Source organism: Salvelinus fontinalis, chromosome 12 (assembly GCF_029448725.1).
Source record: "Salvelinus fontinalis isolate EN_2023a chromosome 12, ASM2944872v1, whole genome shotgun sequence".
NCBI lineage: Eukaryota > Metazoa > Chordata > Actinopteri > Salmoniformes > Salmonidae > Salvelinus > Salvelinus fontinalis.
Genome location: NC_074676.1, coordinates 42,894,458 through 42,915,364, shown reverse-complemented (window position 1 = coordinate 42,915,364; position 20,907 = coordinate 42,894,458). Strand labels below are relative to the sequence as shown.

At 44.4% G+C, this 20,907-nt stretch overlaps 1 protein-coding gene across 18 annotated transcripts in view; it reads right to left on the bottom strand.

The window, feature by feature from the left end:
- ptprsa (protein tyrosine phosphatase receptor type Sa) overlaps nucleotides 1-20,907 on the bottom strand; it is a 470,296-nt gene that overhangs the window by 110,126 nt on the left and 339,263 nt on the right. For 9 of the 18 annotated variants that reach the window (XM_055940829.1, XM_055940833.1, XM_055940835.1 and 6 more), the window contains 5 exons: nucleotides 16,117-16,143; nucleotides 14,032-14,149; nucleotides 5,588-6,181; nucleotides 4,454-4,548; nucleotides 3,302-3,552 (listed from right to left, as the gene is read on the bottom strand). In XM_055940829.1, coding sequence (XP_055796804.1) covers nucleotides 3,302-3,552; nucleotides 4,454-4,548; nucleotides 5,588-6,181; nucleotides 14,032-14,149; nucleotides 16,117-16,143 — 1,085 coding nt within the window. The remainder of the gene's footprint in view (nucleotides 1-3,301; nucleotides 3,553-4,453; nucleotides 4,549-5,587; nucleotides 6,182-14,031; nucleotides 14,150-16,116; nucleotides 16,144-20,907) is intronic. The other 9 variants (XM_055940837.1, XM_055940838.1, XM_055940843.1 and 6 more) reach the window with 3 other exon arrangements.

Here is a 20,907-nt window from a genome sequence, read left to right as displayed (position 1 = left end):
AGAGTGACAGAGAGAGCTGCAGTAAGAGAGAGAGAGAGACAGCTACAGTGTGAAAGAGAGAGAGAGAGAAAGAGAGAGAGAGCTACAGTAAGAGAGAGAGAGACAGCTACAGTGAGAGAGTGAGAGAGAGAGCTACAGTAAGAGAGAGAGAGACAGCTACGGTGAGAGTGAGAGAGAGAGCTACAGTAAGAGAGAGAGAGAGCTACAGTAAGAGAGAGAGAGAAAGAGAGAGAGAGAGCTACAGTAAGAGAGAGAGAGAGAAAGAGAGAGAGACAGCTACAGTAAGAGAGAGAGAGACAGCTACAGTGAGAGAGTGAGAGAGAGAGCTACAGTAAGAGAGAGAGAGCTACAGTAAGAGAGAGAGAGAAAGAGAGAGAGAGAGCTACAGTAAGAGAGAGAGAGAAAGAGAGAGAGACAGCTACATTAAGAGAGAGAGAGACAGCTACAGTGAGAGAGTGAGAGAGAGCTACAGTAAGAGAGAGAGAGAGCTACAGTAAGAGAGAGAGAGAAAGAGAGAGAGAGAGAGCTACAGTAAGAGAGAGAGAGAGAAAGAGAGAGAGACAGCTACAGTAAGAGAGAGAGAGAGACAGCTACAGTGAGAGAGTGAGAGAGAGCTACAGTAAGAGAGAGAGAGAGCTACAGTAAGAGAGAGAGAGAAAGAGAGAGAGAGAGCTACAGTAAGAGAGAGAGAGAGAGACAGCTACAGTGAGAGAGAGAGAGACAGCTACAGTGAGAGAGAGAGAGAGAGCTACAGTAAGAGAGAGAGAGCTACAGTAAGAGAGAGAGAGAAAGAGAGAGAGAGAGAGAGAGCTACAGTAAGAGAGAGAGACAACAGCAAGCAGCTGACACTAATTGAGGAGTCCATAAACACAAACAACTTCTGGCAAAATTGGAAAAAACGAAAAAAATCTAAACAAGAGGAATTAGCAATACAAAATGGTGACATATGGACAACCCATTTTAAAACACTCTACCACACCGTTCAAATTGACACAAACGCAGAACAACGCCAAATTCATGAGAAGTTGAATGGATTAGAAAAAGCTATAAAGGACAATCAAAATCCACTGGACTCCCCAATTACTGACCAGGAGCTCTATAAGAAACTTCAGGCTCTCAAATTTAAAAAGGCATGCGGAAATAATGACATACTAAATAAGATGCTCAAACTCACTAGTGCAAAATCTCAATTGGACATATTAAAACTTTTTAATTTGATCCTGAGTGTAGGTTATTTATCTGACATCTGGAATCAAGGACTCATAACCCCAATCTTTAAGAACGGAGACAAATTTGACCCTAACAATTACAGAGGCATTTGTGTGAACAGTAACCTGGGGAAGGTTTTCTGTAGTATTATCAATGTAAGAGTTCTAAACTTCCTTAATAAGCACAATGTCTTGAGTAAAAGCCAAATTGGATTTATACCAAAACATCGCACAACTGATCATATTTACACCCTACACACCCTGATAGATAAACATGTCCATCAAAATAATCCCAAAATATACGCTTGCTTTATCGACTTCCAAAAAGCATTTGATTCTATTTGGCATACAGGACTGTTCTACAAAGTTATTGAAAGTGGTGTAGGGGGTAAAACATGACATAATTAAATCAATGTATACTGGCAATACGTGCAGCATTAAAATTGGTAAGAAAAGAACAGAATTCTTTAACCAGGGCCGGGGCCTTCGCCAGGGTTGCAATCTGAGCCCTGCACTCTTCAATATTTACATTAACGAACTGGCCACTATTCTAGAAAAATCCTCAGCCCCTGGTGCTAGTCTCCACAATTCAGAAGTTAAATGCCTACTCTTCGCAGATGACCTATGCCTGCTGTCACCCACAGCACATGGCCTACAGCAGAGCAGTACTGCCAGACCTGGGCCCTGGCAGCAAAACCCCAAAAAGACTAAAATAATTATTTTCCAGAGAAGATCCAGATCTCAGGGAATTAGACCAAAGTTCTCAATTGGTACAAAATATATAGAGTACTGTACACACTACAATTACTTAGGTTTAAAAATAAGCTCAACTGGACACCTTAATGAGGCAGTGAATGAACTGAGAGAGAAAGCACGCAGGGCATTCTACGCCATTAAAAAGCAAATTCAAATTGAAATGCCTAAAACTAATTGAATATGTCATTGAACCAATTGCACGTTATGGCAGCGAGGTGTGGGGTCCACTTGCAAAACAAGATTTCATCAACTGGGACAAACACCCCATTGAAACCCTGCATGCAGAGTTCTGTAAGATTCTCCTACATGTCCAGAGGAAAACTACAAACAATGCATGCAGGGCAGAATTAGGCCAATATTCACTAATAATAAAAACTCAAAAAAGAGCAATTAAGTTTTGGAAACATCTAAAATACAGTGACCCCCTCTCATTTCATTACCAAGCCCTGCAATGCCAAGAGCTGAGCAAAGAAAATAGTCCCCTCATCCAGCTGGTCCTGGGGCTGAGTTCACAAACCTGTTCTACTAACACACTGCAGCCTCAGGACCAGAACATCCAATCAATCAGGATAAACCAAATTACAACACAGTCAAAACAAAACTATATTGCTTATTGGGAAACACAAGCACAAACACAAAGCAGTGCTATCTGGCCCTAAATCGACAGTACACTGTGGCTAAATATTTGACCATGGTTACTGATCAAAACCTTAGAAAAACCTTGACAAAGTACAGGCTCAGTGAGCACAGCCTTGCCATTGAGAAGGGTAGACACAGGAAACCTGGCTCCCTGTAGAGGAAAGGCTGTGCAACCACTGCACAACAGCAGAACCTGAGACGGAGCTGCATTTCCTGACAAAATGTCAAAAATATAAAACAATTAGAGTGTCATTTCCCCAAATTTGAAACCCTTATTCAAGGTTTCAAAGACCTGTCTGATGAGAGTAGGCTACCCATCCTGTTGGAGGAGGACGCAGAGAGCTGTGGGTTGGCAGCGCACTACATTGCTGCCTGCCATAAGTTGAGGGACAGTGTCTGACAGACCAATCAACCTGCACATGTACTCTACTGTATGCTTATTGTTATTGTTGAATGTATGGTTATTTTGACCCTTGGTTATTGTTGTTACGTTGACAATTTTGATTTTCATTTTATTTATTTTTTATTGTAAATATCCAAAATAAGCTTTGACAATATGTACATTGTTATGTCATGCCAATAAAGCAAAGCGAATTGAAAGAGAAAGGAGAAAGAGAAAGAGAAAGAGAAAGAGAGAGAGAGAGAGAAAGGAGGACAGAAGGAAATAAACTTCAGATAAACATTTCCATTTGTCTCACTTGATGTCCTTGGTCTCTACCGGGGCGAAACCCATGGTCAGAATGTTGTCTGGCTCCGAGTAGAGGTCCAGCCTGGGCTTCTTGACCAGGATGGGCGGTGTGGTCCTAGCGACCACACGGTGGCGAGGTCCACCCTCTGTGTTCTCCTGACACGTGACCCGGAACTCATAGGTGGTGTTAGGCCGCAGGCTGGTGACCAGCGTCTTGGTCAGCCGGGCGTCCACGTCAATCTTCTGACGGTTGTACTCGATCTGTACCGGGGGATGGATGGAAAGATTGACAAACAAATGGAGACACACAAAAAATACAAAAATAGGAAAGTTATCCGTCTGTCTCTATAGTAGTGGAGTAGTATAGTAGTATCTGTCTGTCTCTATAGTAGTGGAGTAGTGTAGTCATCTCTGTCTGTCTCTATAGTAGTGGAGTAGTATAGTAGTATCTGTCTGTCTCTATAGTAGTGGAGTAGTATAGTAGTCTCTGTCTGTCTCTATAGTAGTGGAGTAGTATACCAGTCTCTGTCTGTCTCAGCGCCGGGTAGAACACTGGCTTAAAGCATGTAAAATGTAAAATGAGTCTGTAGGAGATATTCTTTGGAAATAGTGTGTTCAAAGATGGCATGTATGTCTGGGTGTCTGTAGACTTTTCCCTGCAAAGCATAATTCTGAGTCCACAGACGTAGAGACGCGATAGTCCGGCACCCCATTGTGACATAGCAACGGCACCCCATTGTGACATAGCAACGGCACCCCATTGTGACATAGCAACGGCACCCCATTGTGACATGGCTAAACGGCTCTGAGATCACCATCTGCGGGGGGGGGGGGGGCAGCCCAACATTCCCAAACAGCAGCGGCTTCGCATTCACGTCTTGTATTTAAATGGGGTGACGGTTGGAGAACTTGCTTGAGCCGCACTGAGAATTTGAAAAGTATAAAAGCCAACGGTCCAATATTGTAGAACAGTGCTGTGCGTACGCATGCATGTTTTTGGACTCTGAAAAGGATGAATAAACTCTTGAATTTGTTCTCTGCGAGACTGCATCGTTTGAACTTTTAATTAAATCACAATTGCAGTCAGTAGCATAATTATTCAAAAATGTATTCATAGAGCAGGAACACTCTACATGTTTATGTGTGTGTGTGTGTCTCTTACCGTGCACCGAAATGGGAACCGCCTCTCAACAAACTTCCATGTTAGCAAGACCGTCGTCTTGGTTACCCACTTCACCGTGAAGTTCTTTGGGACGTCTGTTGTGAGAGAGAACAGAAAGAAGAAGACAAAGGAACAAAACAAAAACAGAGAGGATGTGTTTAGTTTGGAGAGCTGGGGAAGTGAGGAGGGAGAGAGAGATTAGAAATAAAAGAGTAGGTTGTATTTGTTGTTTTCCTTCCTCTGGATTGGAGTATTGAGCGGGCCGTGAGCCGTGCTGTGATAGGCTGTGAAGGGGGCAACACTATTGGTTAGACACATAGCACGGGAGACCCATGGCGCACAGACGGACCCATGGGGCACGGACTTGCCCGCTGGCTGGCCACCAGGGCAGTGCCAACCCATCTCTGCCCACCACATCTTTCTACAAGACAATACCCCATCCCAGTGAAAACCAGGAGTCATTGACCCTCGTGGTTGTGGCGGAAACCGTCTCCTTGGCGCTCTGAGCCTGGGTTGGCACTGCCCACAACATGCTGCCCGGCGGGCACAAAGACAAACCCAAACACAGCATGCCCACAGTCATTATCAGTGCATCAGGGGGACGCCATGCTGCACGCCCATCCCATAATGTGACAAGGGGAGGGAACAGAGTGGGGGAGGGACTCAAAACAAACTGAAAAACAAAGAAAATAAAGAACCAAAATCTTGCTCTTGCTAACCTAAATGGACTAAAAACAAAGTCTTTGAGTGACTTAAACACAGAGGTCCTGCTTCTTTTTTTGTTGTTGTGCAAACTAGGGGGTGTGTAAGTGTCAGGTTGCATTAGCTGTGTGAGTGTGCCTGGCTGCAAAGGGCAGCAAGGAGTCTGACAAGCTGTCTGACCGACTTGCACTTACCTTGAACGCAGCAGCTCCTCCCCTTTTTCAAACTGACTGACTGTAACTTACTGACTGGTTTTACCTTTGGGTTAGTGAAGTGAGAGTTCCCCGCAAACATTTTTAGGTTCTAGGATTTTTGTCGTGGAGAAGAAGTGAAGGTGATTGGAGGGGGAGTTGCTTTCATTTTTGTGTTGTCGCTTGTTGTTATTTTTGTTTGTTTTTCCCCCGGGTCGGGAGAGAAACAGGTAAGCCCTACCTGTCTCAAACGCCACTGTCCGATACTGGATCGGCGGGCTGTAGGGCCCTGGACCTACACTCGTGTGCGCGCGTATTTTCACGTCGTACGCCGAGTTGGGTTTGAGGCTGTTGAGCACGTAGGTGGACTGGCTTGCGGGCAGGCTGAGTTCCCGGGGTGCGCCCCCCAAGCCCGTCTCCTGGTATGCTAGTGTGTACTCTGTGATGTCCCCGTTGCGCTCTGCCAGCACCGGGGGCGACCATGACAACTCCACCGAGCAGCAGGTCACGTTGGAGGTTTCTCTGATTTGGGGGTACCCCTGGGGTGTGTGTTCGGGCACCTGCAGTTCGGCTGTCGCCTCCTCACCGAAGCCACCCCGACTCTTGGCCTGGACTTTGAAGAGGTAGGTGGCACCGCGGTGGACACTAGCCACCGTGTACTGCCTCTCCTGGGGGGTGAACTCCAGAGTAGCCAGGGGGGACACGTCCTTACGGCCAAACTGAAGCCGGTAACCCTGCAGCCCCATGCCAGGGATCATAACATCGGGTGCGTCCCAGCACACCACGGCCGACGTCTCTGAATCCTGAGCCACCGACAGAGAGGGTGGCCCAGGCACTGTGGAGAAGGCAAACAAACAAAACTTTTATTCATCTATATTTTTCTCTAAAAGGTTAAACAAGGTGTGTTTTTGAAGAGAGAGTGCGGTTTGTGGTTTGTACATCTAGGTATGTCAATAAGTAATAATAGTCTGTGCTGGAACTGTACAGTGTTCTCTCCCTTTCCTATTGTGGAAAATATGAAGGCTGCTCGTATGAGTATGTTTTGTATAGGAAAAAAAAATATTTTCTTCACTATAGAGAGAGAGCCTTTTACTGGGGTGAACATTTGTTTTTAACAGACCTGGGCGAAAGGTTAGGCATCGATAGAGTCAGTATAAACTGAGACTACTAAAACCAATATTTTCAGTGACTGGGTCACACCTTCGACGGCATAATGTTGGACAAGCAGACCTACGATATCTTTCTGTCTTTTTATTTTGACTCAAGTCAATTCAGATGATTCAATTCCAGGTTCAAAGGTCAGAAAACACAATGACCTATTTCTCCTATTGATGAATTGATATTCAATTCATTTCGACATTGACTGAGTAGTGAGTACAGCAATTGACAGCTACACTACAGTCAGTAACAGTAACACCGTAGTGAGTGTGTGAATTTCTGTAGACACAAATATGTGTGCACTCTAGTACAGACACGCTTAGACATTTCGTAGCACACACCTACCCCACTAGCTCACTACTAAACAACACCACTATTACAACAATACACTACTATACCACCTCACCGCTATACTACCTCACTACTACACCACTCCACTCCTATACTACTCCAATACCCCACTACTCCACCACTATACTATACTACTATACTACCCCACTACTACACTGCTATACCATTCCATTACTCCCCTATACCACTGCTATGCTACTATACTACATTTTACTAATGCACGACTGCACTGCTACATCACTATACTACCGCATTCCTCCACGACTATGCTACCTCACTAATCCGCCATTATACTAGCTCACTGCTCCAATACTCTAAACACATTCTACTCAACTACATTACTACTCCGCCACTAGACTACTCCAATACTCCTTTAATCCTCTACTATACTACTTCAATAACATACTATTATACTACTCCACTACTTTACTATTCCACAACTATACAACCCCACTACTCCACTACTCCACTACCCCACTAGTATACTACCCCACTACTCCACTGATTCCAAAACTCCACTACTATACTACTCCACTACTCTACGACCCCAATACCCCACTACTCCACTATTATACCACCCCACTAATCCACTACTATACTAATCCAATAACCCACTACTCCACTAGTATACTACTCCACTACTATACAACCCTACTAATCCACTACCACACCACTCCACTACCCCACTACTATACTACTATACGATCCCAGTAATACACAACACCACCACTATAATACCCCATTACTATACTAATCCACTACTACACTACTATACTACTCCACTTGTATACTACTCCACTACTATACTACTCCACCAATATACCACTCCACTACGGTACTGCGTTACTACAATACTACTACACTGGTATAATACTCCAATAATATACTACCGCAATAATACACTGCTCCACTACTATACTTATCCACTACAACACTACCCCACTACCCCACTAATCCACTACTATAATACTCCACTGCTATACTACTATATTACGCCACTACTATACTATCCCACTCATCCACTAACCCACTACTATCCTACCCCACTACAAAACTAATACACTACTCTACTACCTCTCTAATATACTACTCCACTACCCCTCTACTATACTACCCCACTACTCCACTACTATACTATTCAAGTACTCCACTACCCCTCTGCTATACTACCCCATTATTACACTACTATAATACCCCACTACTATACTACCCCACTATTACTCTACTATACTACCCCTCTACTCCTCTAATATATTTCCCCATTAATCCACTATTTTAATACCCAACTAGTATACTTCCCCACTATCCACTACCCCTCTACTATAACACTCCACCACCCCTCTACTCCACTACCACTGTACTCCACTACTATTATACTCCACTACCCTACTACTATACTACTCCACTACCCCACAACTATACTACTCTACTACCCTACTACTACTCCACTACTACTATACAACTCCACTACCCTACTACTAAACTACTCCACTACCATACTACTATACTACTCCGCTAACCTACTACTCCACTACCCCACTACCCTACTACTATACTACTTCACTTCTCCACTACTACACTACCAATCCACTACCCCACTAATATACTATTCCACTACCCTACTAATAGACTACTCCACTAACCTACTACCCCACTACTCCACTACCCTACTACTCCACTACTCCACTACCCCACTACTATACTACTCCACTACCCCACTACTATACTACTCCACTACCCCACTACTATACTACCCCACTACTAAACTACTCCACTAATATACTACCCACTAATCCACTACTATACTACTCCACTACCCCACTACTACACTAATCCACTACCCTACTACTATACTACTCCACTACTCCACTACCCTACCAATATACTACTCCACTACTATACTACTCCACTACCCCACTACTATACTACCCCACTACTAAATTACTCCACTACTATACTACTCCACTACTATACTACTCCACTACCCTACTACTACACTACTCCACTACTCCACTACTCCACTACCATACCACTATACTACTCCACTAATATACTACTATACTACACCACTACTCTACTACTCCACTACCCCACTACTATATTACCCCACTACCCTACTACTAAACTACTCCACTAATATACTACCCACTAATATACTACCCACTAATCCACTACTATACTACCCTACTACTATACTACTCCACTACCCCACTACTATACTACTCCACTACCCCACTACTATAATTATCCACTACTATACTACTCCACTACCCCACTACCACCCGACCATACTACTCCACCACTCCACTACGATACTACTCCACTACTATACTACTCCATTACCCTACTACTCCACTACTATACTACTCCACTACCACACTACTCCACTACTCTACTACTCCAGTACCATACAACTCCAGTACCATACTACTCCACTACCCCACTACTCAACTACTATAATTCTCCACTACCCTACTACTCCACTACTCCACTACTCCACTACCCTACTACTCCACTACTCCACTACCCCACTACTATCATTCTCCACTACCCTACTACTCCACTACCACACTACTCCAGTACCATACTACTCCACTACTCCACTACCCTACTACTCCACTACTCCACTACCCTACTACTCCACTACCCTACTACTCCACTACTCCACTACTCCAGTGCCATACTACTCCACTACTCCACTACCCCACTACTCAACTAGTATAATTCTCCACTACCCTACTACTCCAATTCTCCACTACTCCACTACCCTACTACTCCACTACTCCACTACTCAACTACTATAATTCTCCACTACCCTACTACTCCACTACCACACTACCACACTACTCCAGTACCATACTTCTCCACTACTCCACTATCCTACTACTCCACTACTTCACTACTCTACTACTCCACTACTCCACTACGCTACTACTCCACTACCACACTACTCCAGTGCCATACTACTCCACTACTCCACTACCCTACTACTCCACTACTCCACTACCCCACTACTCAACTACTATAATTCTCCACTACCCCACTACTCAACTACTATAATTCTCCACTACCCTACTACTCCACTACTCCACTACCACACTACCACACTACTCCAGTACCATACTACTCCACTACTCCACTACTCCACTACTCCACTACTATAATTCTCCACTACTCCACTACCCTACTACTCCACTACCACACTACTCCACTACTCCACTACCCTACTACTCCACTACTCCACTACCCTACTACTACACTACTCCACTACCCTACTACTCCACTACCCCTCTCCCCGTTATACCCCATCCCCTTTGTACCCTCTTGTTCCTCCACTCGCATTCTTTATGTACCTTTTGAATAGGCCTGTTGTGGGCAGGGGTTAATTAGTTGGAGCAGTAATAGAACAGCAGCAGCAGCCTCCAAACAGCAGTGAGATGAATGTGTTCATTAATCCCCGCTAACAAACTATAGCTCAGCCCTGCAACTAGCCTGTCTTGTTTAAACTTGACTCTCCCTCCTCTCACATCTACTATTTAGAAAGCCCCAATGAGGACATCTGAGATAATAGCACTGAGGTGTGTGTTTACACGATAGGCCAGGGACTACTGTTAATGGAGAGGTAAGGGTCGGTGGGGTTAATTGACCAAGCTGATTGGTGCTAAGGGAAAACTGGAGGATGGAGAGAGGAAGAGGAGGAGGGAGGATGTGATAATGACAGTTCCCCGTGTTGAAGGTGACAGAGAACCTGGAACCTTCTGCCGCAAAGAGGGGACAGCGAGGGAGGAGTGGGGGATTGTGGACACCTTGATTGTCTCCCTGTTTCCTCCTCCCCTCCTCCTTTCATACCTCTCCTTCTCCCTCCGTCACTCCATTCCTCTCCACTCAGCCTCCCTCAATCAGCTGGAGGCACATGGAGCTGGAGGCACATTTCACATCAGGACCAGCTTTAACTGCCGCTGTTGATGCACAGTTGTCTTAATTGATCTCTCTCTCCCTCTCCCTCCCTCTCTCCCTCCCTCTCTCCCTCCCTCCCTCCAAGTAATAATGTATGTCAGTGGAGGCTGGTTTGGGATGAGCTATAGGAGGACGGGCTCATTGTAATGACTGGAATGGAATAAATGGAACGGAGTCAAACATGTGGTTCCCATATGTTTGATACCTTTTCATTAATTCCATTCCAGTCATTACAATGAGCCCGTCCTCCTATAGCTCATCCCAAACCAGCCTCCACTGACATACATTATTACTGAGCCCGTCCTCGTATAGCTCCTCCTAAACCAGCCTCCACTGATGTACGAGTTTCTATAATAGTGTGTCTGTGTATAACACTGTGCGTGTGTCTGTGAGCCAAACAATATTGAAAAAAAAAATAATACATTCAACCATCTAAGCCATTAACCTGCGGTTACAATTTCCAGGAAGATATATCAGGGGTTGTTGGTCCACCTCACTCTACTGTACTTGCCTGCGGGGCGCCGTCTAAGGCACTCCATAAATGCTTGGCTGCATTTTCGCACGCAATTGATATCGGTGGCAAAGGGGGCATGAGCGGACCAGCGGAAGAGGGCAAACATAATTGAAAATGCCTCCCCACATATACCTAATTTAGCTGTGGTGATGAATAATCGCCTCGGCCACGCTAAGAGATGCACAGCTATTTTGACAGCAAAGGTCTTTCGTAATCCATTGCCAACTCATATTTATATTCCACTATCACAGGTGCAATGATGTCCGAGGAAGAAAAAAAACAGGGTTCATTGTTTGCAGTAACTTCTTTGTTGTCGTAATATCCCAAACGGACTTGGTAGTTTCACCATTAAGGATACCAGCTTTAACTTGACACCTATTTTAAAGGACTATTTCTATATCTTATAAAAATACAGAAGAAATCAGGACAGTTGAAGGAAAGTCATAAATATGCTACAAGCTTATTGGCCCCGCCAGCCACCAGCGCTACGTAACCAAACAGGAGAAGGGATAGCCAGGGGGTCTGTGGAGGCTGGTGGTGTCCAGACGGTTTCTTCCCAGAGTATTCCGGGGTATTCTCAGAGTATTCTCGGCTTCTCTATACAGCGCCAACATGGCAGAATGGGGAAAGGGTGGGAAGATGCAGAGGAGGAGGGGGAAAGACGGAGGGATGAGGACTAATGAGAATTTCTGACAATTAGAGCGGGAGGGGAATTGGACCTTGGTGGTCTTGGAATGTTAATGGAGTTAATGGACTGTCCTTCTGTATTTTTGACAGTGTAGTATGGATTACAGTCTTAATGTCAGTGTTAGGAATAGTTAGTTGTTCTTAATAGCTAGGGATTGGAATATTCTTAAGTCGGTTGTACGTAAGAGCTTGCTTTAAACATTTTATTTTTATCAATCACATATCACACTTCACCATTAATTTCAAACCAATTGGATGTAAATGTCTGGTCCTTTCTTTCGAAGTAATTAACCTCACGTTCGACCATGAACGTTCTTAAGAGGCTGAAAGTGATTTGAATATGCACGAGTCCCACAACAACCAAGTTCTAGGAATCAAACTGTTATCACTTAGTAAAATAATGAACACATTGAAACACAACGGAAGCTAAATAACGCACGAAGACTGAAGACTGCGTCAAACCTAGACTCCAACACCTACAGCAAAAGTAGCCGGCTGCACTTTGAGTTGGATGAAAAATATTCTATCCTCGATTTTCACAATGTTTTAGGTTGAGGCATTATCTATTGAACAAAGACTTAAGAGTTTGACAAAGCCATACTTCCAACAACTTGGAATTTCTTTATTTTGCTGTCTTAAGAGTCTGGTTGCCTTTCTGAAAGATAAAAAAAAACATGCGTGTGTGTGTGTGTGTGTGTGTGTGTGTGTGTGTGTGTGTGTGTGTGTGTGTGTGTGCGTGTGTACTCTCGAAAGGGCCCTCCTTCCCGTCTGTGCCTTTGCCTTATCAATAGCACAAGGCAAGGGCTTAACTTGTCTGAAAGCACAATGTCTCCCTGAAATGGGCCTGGGAGAACCATGGCAACCGTCTGGGCCACGATTTGACTGAGCCCCATGGCAGAACTGGAAGCTGGTAGCTCCACTGTCACATGAAAGGGGAGTTGGAAGTATTTTTTTTACCTCCGAAGGGGCTGAGGCTTCTCTTCGTCCCTTTTTGTCTGCCTCACACTCCTTTATTTATTTTGGTCTCTTTTCCGCATTTCAGTAATGAAAAGCGAAAGGGGGATTGGATTTAAGGGAGGGATGGATGGTGTGAGAGAGACTGCCGTATCAGTCAGCGCAGGCCGACAAGGGAGGGAGGAGAGAAGTGACAGTACCAGGGCCCTTTGTCGCCCGTCATACTGTCTGATACCGGTGATAGGCACACCTGTCAAGATCACGACCTGTCAAAAGAGGTGTGTGTGTGTGAGTCTTCTTTCTAGTTTGTTTTTATTGGATGTTTGAAGGCCCCGAAGCAGACTAGCGTGGATGCATACACAAAAGAGCCTCATATCTTAGCCCTGACGGCCCCGTATTTGCTCAAAGAGTGCTTTCACGGCTCTCTAGTCTTGCAGGTATAGGCCGTGTTCACGGTAGCTAAGCTTTCGGATTCTTATGAGGCTCAAGTGACCTGGTTAACGCTGGCTTGGAGACTGGTGTTTAAGAGAGAGGAAAAGAGGCAGAAAGATAGACTCTGAAGTCTGAGTGTAGCATTTTAAAGAGAGAAAGAGAGTTTCTGATGTCTGAATAAGGCCTCCAGCAGTAATCCACAAGCCTCGGGCCTGGATGGCAACGGAAGAACCAAATCTGCCAAAAATGATGTTTACTACTATCTCCTGTCATCCACCATTCCGTCTGTGGATAGTTTGCTGAACATTTATAGATTATCTTCAGTGCCCTATGCAATTCCAAACATCCAAACTTCCTCTCCAGCGGCAACACAACAACAAACAGGTCGAATCGAAATAGGATGGTCTCTGTCTTTCAAAAGAGAGCGGGAGGGGAAGTTTTAATAATTTTTATTTTAATAAACCCACAACCGTTTCATCAATAAATATTTCATTGGTAGAATTCTTTCCAATATAGGCAAGGTAACAATTTACTTAAAGCCTGCAGTTGTAATGTATTATGATGCGGTACTAATGCATTGTAATACTTGTCATAATACATTGTAATGAGCTGCAATAAAATGAAAGACTGACCTGCTCCTTTGGTTACCACCAGTTTGGGTTTGCTGCGTGCCCCGTCTCCCTTCGTGGTGTACGCAGCTACTGTGATGGAGTAGGTGGTGTCCGACTGTAGCCCTCCGATGACCATTTCCTGTAGGAAACAGGAAGTAGACAAAATGTATCAGAACACCGGTCAAAACATGTGACCATCATCACCTCCGCAGCCAACCACCTTCTCTTACCATTTATTGTGTCCTGCTGCTTTTGACCTCTGGATAAAATATTTAACCTCTAAGGTGGATGCAATGCTTCGCTGTCCTCCATTGTTTTCAGGCTGAATTCTAGTGGCCAGACAAACTTTATCAAACATCATACCGCTCCCTAAAACTCTCCAAGATAAGTATAAAGAGGAGGGGGAAATGGATATACATTGTCTGAGGCATTAGCCAAGCTACACTCACAAAACAACTTAAATGAATAATCAATGTATGCATGCATTCTGGCTGGCTGACTGGTCAGTGCAGTTTTCGGGTCAGCCATTATTTTGTCTGGTTCTCTTGAGAGAGGAGGCTTTGATCAATGCTGATAAGGTGCCTGGCTAGCTAAATGAATGCAGGAGGTTTTTCAGACTGGTTGGCTGGGAGATGGAGAGGTCAGCAGAGGAAAAGGGGGGACATACCGTATCTTCTGTTTTCACAGCGAAGATGGCGGCATCCCTATCATATATACCATGCAAGTGCAATAACACTGTGAATTAAATCAAAGGGGTGGCAATCATTGAGATTTCACACTCAATCTAGGCGGGGCACCACCAAAGTAAAAAAATAAAACAACACACACCATCACAACACGACACAACACCATGACAACACCATCACATCACGACACAACACCATCACAACACGACCCGACATACACTATCACAACACAACACACCATGACAACACAATGACACCATGACAACACCATGACAACACGACACACCATGACAACTCAACATGACACACCACACACCATGACAACACAACACCATTACAACACGGCACAACACCATGACAACACGACACAACACCATCACAACACACACTATCACAACACAACATAACACCATGACAACACAACATGACACAACACAACACGGCACACCACACACCATGACAATACAACACCATGACAATACGACACAACACCATGACAACACGACACCATCACAACCCGACACACACTATCACAACACAACATAACACCATGACAACACAACATGACACAAAGTAGCACATAGTAGCATGATTAAGCAGTCCAGTCACAGGGAGAAGCAGCAGACAGATATTACATCACCCACCTTCTCATCATCCGCACAGCTAATTAGCCTTTCTAGCTAGGACAGGGGTGTCAAACTCATATTGCTCAGTTGGCCACATTCGGTCTTCACTGAGATCTGGAGGGCCGCACTAAAAATTTATTATTTCCTCGCCGTCAAAATTAACAAAGAAATTGTCTTTTATACAAGCCCTTTGGGATTTTCAATGCTCCCTGACTGTGTGACTTTCGTTTCGATGTTAGTTAGCTGGGCAGAGTGAAAAGACTATAAATTTGACAACAATTCAAGGTCAAACGGGACAAATATGCTCAAAATTTGGAATTTCAATTGATTACTATAGCTTCCCCTTGGGCCAATCAGTGTCATTTTCTAAATGCTCAATCTCTATAGCAACATGCATCATTCACCCAAGTTTCATAAAAATTGTCTGTGACTAACTACCGTCCGAACGGACGGATACAGTTCCATAGTCCCCGCTCCGATTTCATCACGGGGGACAATCATTTGTTTTTACTCAGACCCCTGGCAGGCCATATGTTTGACACCCCTGCTCTAGGACATCAATACTGGAGATGGGTAGGGCTAACTTGAGAGCCTGTTCATAACATACAGTGCTAGGGCATTAGTGATAAAGCACCATACTATCAAAGCTCTATTGAATAGGCTGATGTAAACCCTGTCTTTCTTCTATATGTGAAAAGAGCTAGGGTGATGCAATACACAGCGCTTTTTACCCCCCCCCCCCCCCACACCCCACACTACACCATAGCACTCTGGCACTCCATATATATACTCACATATTCGGCTGTATCGTCTGTTTCCCACTACCCCCCCATATAGAGGAGAGTGCAGGAGAGAAAGAGAAAGATTTTTTTTTAAAGAGAGAGAGAGAGAGAGAGAGAGAGAGAGAGAGAGAGAGAGGGAGGAAGAGAAACTCAAGAGAAGGGAGGTGCGAGAGGGGCAGTGTGTTGAGAGGAGGTAGAGAGGAGGGTGAGAGCACAGAAGCAGGGTGTTGTGTACGTGCCAGGCCAGAGAGGGCAAGAGGAAAGCTAGTCTGTGTCAGTGAGTGCAACTGAGGCAAGGGGAAGAGGTGTGAACTGAAGTCTATGGGGGCTGTCTGTTTATATTTTTTTCAGGAGGTTACTGTGTCTATTTTTATAACAGTGCATTACTTGGGGGCCTCCCGAGTGGTGCATCAGTCTAAGGCACTGCATAGCAGTGCTAGCTGCGTCACTACAGATCCGGGAGACCCATGAGGTGGCGCACAATTGGCCCAGCGTCGTCCAGGTTAGGGAAAGGTTTGGCCGGCTCGGGATATCCTTGTCCCATCTCGCTCTAGCAACTCCTGTGGCAGGCCGGACGCAGTGCATGTTGACACGGTCGCCAGGTGTACGGTTACATTTACATTTAACATTTAAGTAATTTAGCAGACGCTCTTATCCAGAGCGACTTACAAATTGGAAAGTTCATACATATTCATCCTGGTCCCCCCGTGGGAATTGAACCCTGGTCCCCCCGTGGGAATTGAACCCACAACCCTGGCGTTGCAAGCACCATGCTCTACCAACTGAGCCACACGGGACCACACCACCGGTGTTTACTCTTACACATTGGTGTGGCTGGCTTCTGGGTTAAGATGAGCATTGTGTCAAGAAGCAGTGCAGCTTGGCGGGGTTGTATTTTGGAGAAAGCACAGCTCTCGACCTTCTTCTCTCCCGAGTCCACACGTAAATGTAAACCTTTATTTATAGAGCTTATTCTCATTGAGATGCAATCTCTTTTAAAAGAGTGAAATAAAAGACCACACACACACACAGCACATCAGAGACCTGTGAAAGAAGAGACCACACACACATCACAGACCTGTGAAAGAAGAGACCACACACACACAGCACATCAGAGACCTGTAAAAGTAGAGACCACAAACACACAGCACATCAGAGACCTGTGAAAGAAGAGACCACACACACACAGCACATCAGAGACCTGTAAAAGAAGAGACCACACACACATCACAGAGACCTGTGAAAGAAGAGACCACACACACACACACACAGCGCATTAGAGACCTGTGAAAGAAGAGACCTGTAAAGGTAGAGACCACACACACACAGCACATCAGAGACCTGTGAAAAAAAAGACCACACACACAGCACATCAGAGACCTGTGAAAGAAGAGACCACACACACACAGCACATCAGAGACCTGTGAAAGAAAAGACCACGCACACGGCACATCAGAGACCTGTGAAAGAAGAGACCACACACACACATCACATCAGAGACCTGTGAAAGAAGAGACCACACACACAGCGCATTAGAGACCTGTGAAAGAAGAGACCACACACACATCACAGACCTGTGAAAGGAGAGACCACACACACACAGCACATCAGAGACCTGTAAAAGTAGAGACCACAAACACACAGCACATCAGAGACCTGTGAAAGAAGAGACCACACACACACACAGCACATCAGAGACCTGTGAAAGAAGAGACCACACACACACAGCACATCAGAGACCTGTGAAAGAAGAGACCACACACACGGCACATCAGAGACCTGTGAAAGAAGAGACCACACACACACAGCACATCAGATACCTGTGAAAGAAGAGACCACACACACACACATCACATCAGAGACCTGTGAAAGAAGAGACCAGACACACACACACACAGCGCATTAGAGACCTGTGAAAGAAGAGACCTGTAAAGGTAGAGACCACACACACACAGCACATCAGAGACCTGTGAAAAAAAGACCACACACACAGCACATCAGAAATCTGTGAAAGAAGAGACCACACACACACAGCACATCAGAGACCTGTGAAAGAAGAGACCACGCACACGGCACATCAGAGACCTGTGAAAGAAGAGACCACACACACACACAGCGCATTAGAGACATGTGAAAGAAGAGACCACACACACATCACAGACCATTGAAAGAAGAGACCACACACACATCACAGACCTGTGAAAGAAGAGACCACAAACACACAGCACATCAGAGACCTGTGAAAGAAGAGACCACAAACACACAGCACATCAGAGACCTGTGAAAGAAGAGACCACACACACAGCACATCAGAGACCTGTGAAAGAAGAGACCACACACACACAGCACATCAGAGACCTGTGAAAGAAGAGACCACGCACACGGCACATCAGAGACCTGTGAAAGAAGAGACAAACACACAGCACATCAGAGACCTGTGAAAGAAGAGACCACACACACACACACATCACATCAGAGACATGTGAAAGAAGAGACCACACACACACAGCACATCAGAGACCTGTAAAAGAAGAGACCACAAACCCACAGCACATCAGAGACCTGTAAAAGAAGAGACCACGAACACATCAGATACCTGTGAAAAAAAAGACCACACACACACAGCACATCAGAGACCTGTGAAAGAAGAGACCACGCACACACACACATCACATCAGAGACATGTGAAAGAAGAGACCACACACACACAGCACATCAGAGACCTGTAAAAGAAGAGACCACAAACCCACAGCACATCAGAGACCTGTAAAAGAAGAGACCACGAACACATCAGATACCTGTGAAAAAAAAGACCACACACACACAGCACATCAGAGACCTGTGAAAGAAGAGACCACGCACACGGCACATCAGAGACCTGTGAAAGAAGAGACCACGCACACGGCACATCAGAGACCTGTGAAAGAAGAGACAACACACACAGCACATCAGAGACCTGTGAAAGAAGAGACCACACACGCACACACACCTCACATCAGAGACCTGTGAAAGAAGAGACCACACACACACACACAGCGCATTAGAGACCTGTTAAAGAAGAGACCACACACAAATCAGAGACCTGTGAAAGAAGAGACCACACACACAGCACATCCGAGACCTGTTAAGTAAGAGACCACACACATACAGACAGCACATCATGAATGTTCCTTTGTGGAATAGATACGTCAATAGACTTCTGTTCTGGGGATAAATATTTAGTGTGTTTATAATTTGGTTTTGGTTGTCCTAGCGGTGTACTTTACAGTAGAATAACACAGCCCACTGAAACAACTTTCTCTGCAATTTCTCCATTGTTTTGTTGACAGACGCTTTGTGAAAACCTACCATTGTGCCGGCTTACATTATAATTCTAGCTTTCAGACCATTTCCTCTGAAATCCTTTCATGCCAATTTTGAATACTATAATCAGCCATTTTGTGCCGAGTTGCTGTGCTCGATAAGAGCTGTGCTATCACACTTTTCAAGAACCACTGATGTTCTCTTTAAGGGGGGTCTACACAGCCCTGACAAAAAGACTGATGTTCTCTTTAAGGGGGGTCTACACAGCCCTGACAAAAATACTGATGTTCTCTTTAAGGGAGGTGTACATAGCCCTGACAAAAAGACTGATGTTCTCTTTAAAACTCTAGAGTCTATGCCCTGTTTGATTTTGAATTTTGAGACCACTTTTGGTATAAAAAAACATCTACACAATTTTTTTTAATGAAACATTGAATTTGGCATTACTGCTATTAGTCAATAGAAACCCAATGAATAACAGATTCACTACATGGAACAACAGATAGTAAAACAAAAAAATCTAAAGGATATGCCAAGAGTGTGCAAAGCTGCCATCAAGGCAAAGTGTGACTACTTTGAAGAATCTCAAATAAATGTTGCGTTGTTTAACACTTTTGTGGTTACTAAATGATTCCATATGTGTTACTTCATTGTTTTGATGTCGTCACTATTATTCTACAATGTAGAAAAAAGTAAAAATATCAAAAAACTGTAGAATGAGTAGGTGTGTCCTAAATATATCTATATTTATTTTATATATATATATATATATACACATATATACACTACCATTCAAAAGTTTGGGGTCACTTAGAAATGTCTTTGATTTTGAAATAAAAGCACATTTTTTGTCCATTAAATTACATCAAATTGATCAGAAAAACAGTGTAGACATTGTTAATGTTGTAAATGACTATTGTCGCTGGAAACAGCAGATTTTTTATGGAATATCTACATAGGGGTTACAGAGGCCCATTATCAGCAACCATCATTCCTGTGTTCCAATGGCACGTTGCGTTAGCTCATCCAAGTTTATAATTTTAAAAGGCTAATTGATCATTAGAAAATCCTTTTGCACTTATGTTAGCACAGCTGAAAACTGTTGTGCTAATTAAAGAAGCAATAAAACTGTCCTTCTTTAGACTAGTTGAGTATCTGGAGCATCAGCATTTGTGGGTTCGATTACAGGCTCAAAATGGCCAGAAACTAAGAACTTTCTTCTGAAACTCATCAGTCTATTCTTGTTCTGAGAAATGAAGGCTATTCCATGTGAGAAATTACCAAGAAACTGAAGATCTTGTACAACGCTGTGTACTACTCCCTTCACAGAACAGCGCAAACTGTCTCTAACCAGAATAGAAAGAGGAGTCGGAGGCCCCGGTGCACAACTGAGCAAGAGGACAAGTACATTAGAGTGTCTAGTTTGAGAAAGACACCTCACAAGTCCTCAACTGGCAGCTTCATGAAATAGTACCCGCAAAACACCAGTCTCAACGTCAA